Source organism: Volvox carteri (assembly GCF_000143455.1).
Source record: "Volvox carteri f. nagariensis unplaced genomic scaffold VOLCAscaffold_9, whole genome shotgun sequence".
In the NCBI taxonomy this organism is placed as follows: Eukaryota; Viridiplantae; Chlorophyta; class Chlorophyceae; order Chlamydomonadales; family Volvocaceae; genus Volvox; species Volvox carteri.
The window spans coordinates 610,212-611,670 of record NW_003307552.1 but is presented as its reverse complement, the minus strand read 5'-3'; the positions used below and the strand labels follow the sequence as shown (position 1 = coordinate 611,670).

The window sequence follows — 1,459 nt, the reverse complement described above, 5'->3', positions numbered from 1 at the left end:
TAGCTATGCTGACGTGAAGTTTCGGGTCAAGTTAGGAAATAAGTTGGGACCTGAATTCAAGGTGGGGCGTGGTGTTAAGCAAGGGTGTCCCCTTAGCGTAACCCTTTTTGGTCTCTTCATAGAAGTATTCGCTCATTATATTGATGCCCATGATGCTAATTGCCGTGTATGCCTCCCCAGCCGATGGAGCACCCTTCGTGAGCAGAGTGTTAGCCTGGCGGGCGGTGATCTCACTAACCTACTTTTCGTTGACGATGTGTCACTGGTAGCGACAGGGCACGATAGAGCTGAATGCCTTCTGGGGCTACTCGAAGCCTACTGCAATGCGACGGGTATGGCTGCGAATGCCGCCAAGTGCGAGGTCCTCATTTTTGGGGGTGCTACGCGTGAGCGGAAGCGGCTTGTTGAAGCTGAGTACCGGTTAGGTGGGGCGGGGTTGCGGGTGCTGACCGGCAACGAGATGGCACGGTATCTCGGGTTGCACTATGGCCCAGGAGTGCAGTTCTCAGCATGTACCAAGCAACTACTCACAGCAGGGAGGCGGGCCACATTTGGGCTCAGCACCCTGTGTCGTGATAAGAAAATTACCACCCCCAAGCTATGTATGTCTCTCTACAATACACTAGTTGTACCGGTGTTTTCTTATGGAGCGCAAGTTTGGGGACCTGACTTCATTAATGTGAATTTTGAAGGTGCTATGGCTAATCCCATGGTCCAGGAACAACGTGCTTATATGCGAACCGTAGTTGGGGCGAGGAGCCCGACTATGGTTTCCCTATATCGCGAGCTGTCACAGAGGCCACTCAAGTTCCATTGGACCAATCTTGTACTTAGGTTTTGGAACTCTGTGGTTAAGAGGCCGGGAACGTTGTGTCACCGGGCATTTGTCGCTGACCTGGAGTTGGCACTTGGGGGCGCCACTGAGTGTTGGGCAAGCAAGGTACTAGCCTTTCTTACTAGCTTAGGAGTGGAACCCCCCACTAATACGCGCGGTAATGATCTTATATCGTACTACACCACCCTTAAATTGCCAGTCGAGAGCATTCTTAAGGTTTTTGCCAAGCGGCTTGATGCTCGGTGGGAGTGCCCGAATACCTTGGGTGACCCCCGCGTCTTCCCCATAGGAATTACCGGAGCCAAGGCGTGTCGCTATATGAACTGGATGGGAGCTGCCCCGTCAAGGGTTGCGCGTCTTGATTGGTTGGAGCACACTAAAGGGACCATACCCCAGCGACTTCATCATGTGCTCATGCGTTTTCGGTTAGGCTGTTGGGAGTTAGAGGTTAATAGGCCTAATGGGCGTGAGCGCACCGCGCGTACCTGCAGGCTTTGTGACTGTGGAGCGGTTGAAGATGAGTTGCATGTTTTCGAAGAATGTCCCGCTTACAAGAGCATACGGGCTAAGTATGATGGTGACCTAGTCCTTACGGGGCGCAGCATGCGCACCACTATGACTGAG

At 52.8% G+C, this 1,459-nt stretch overlaps 1 protein-coding gene across 1 annotated transcript in view; it reads left to right on the top strand.

Moving 5' to 3' along the window:
• Nucleotides 1-1,459, top strand: part of VOLCADRAFT_88501 (uncharacterized protein) — a gene marked incomplete at both ends in the record, with an annotated part of 4,933 nt that overhangs the window by 347 nt on the left and 3,127 nt on the right. Inside the window, 2 exons of the mRNA XM_002948253.1 lie at nucleotides 276-425; nucleotides 1,327-1,412. Of these exons, the coding sequence (XP_002948299.1) occupies nucleotides 276-425; nucleotides 1,327-1,412 (236 nt within the window). The remainder of the gene's footprint in view (nucleotides 1-275; nucleotides 426-1,326; nucleotides 1,413-1,459) is intronic.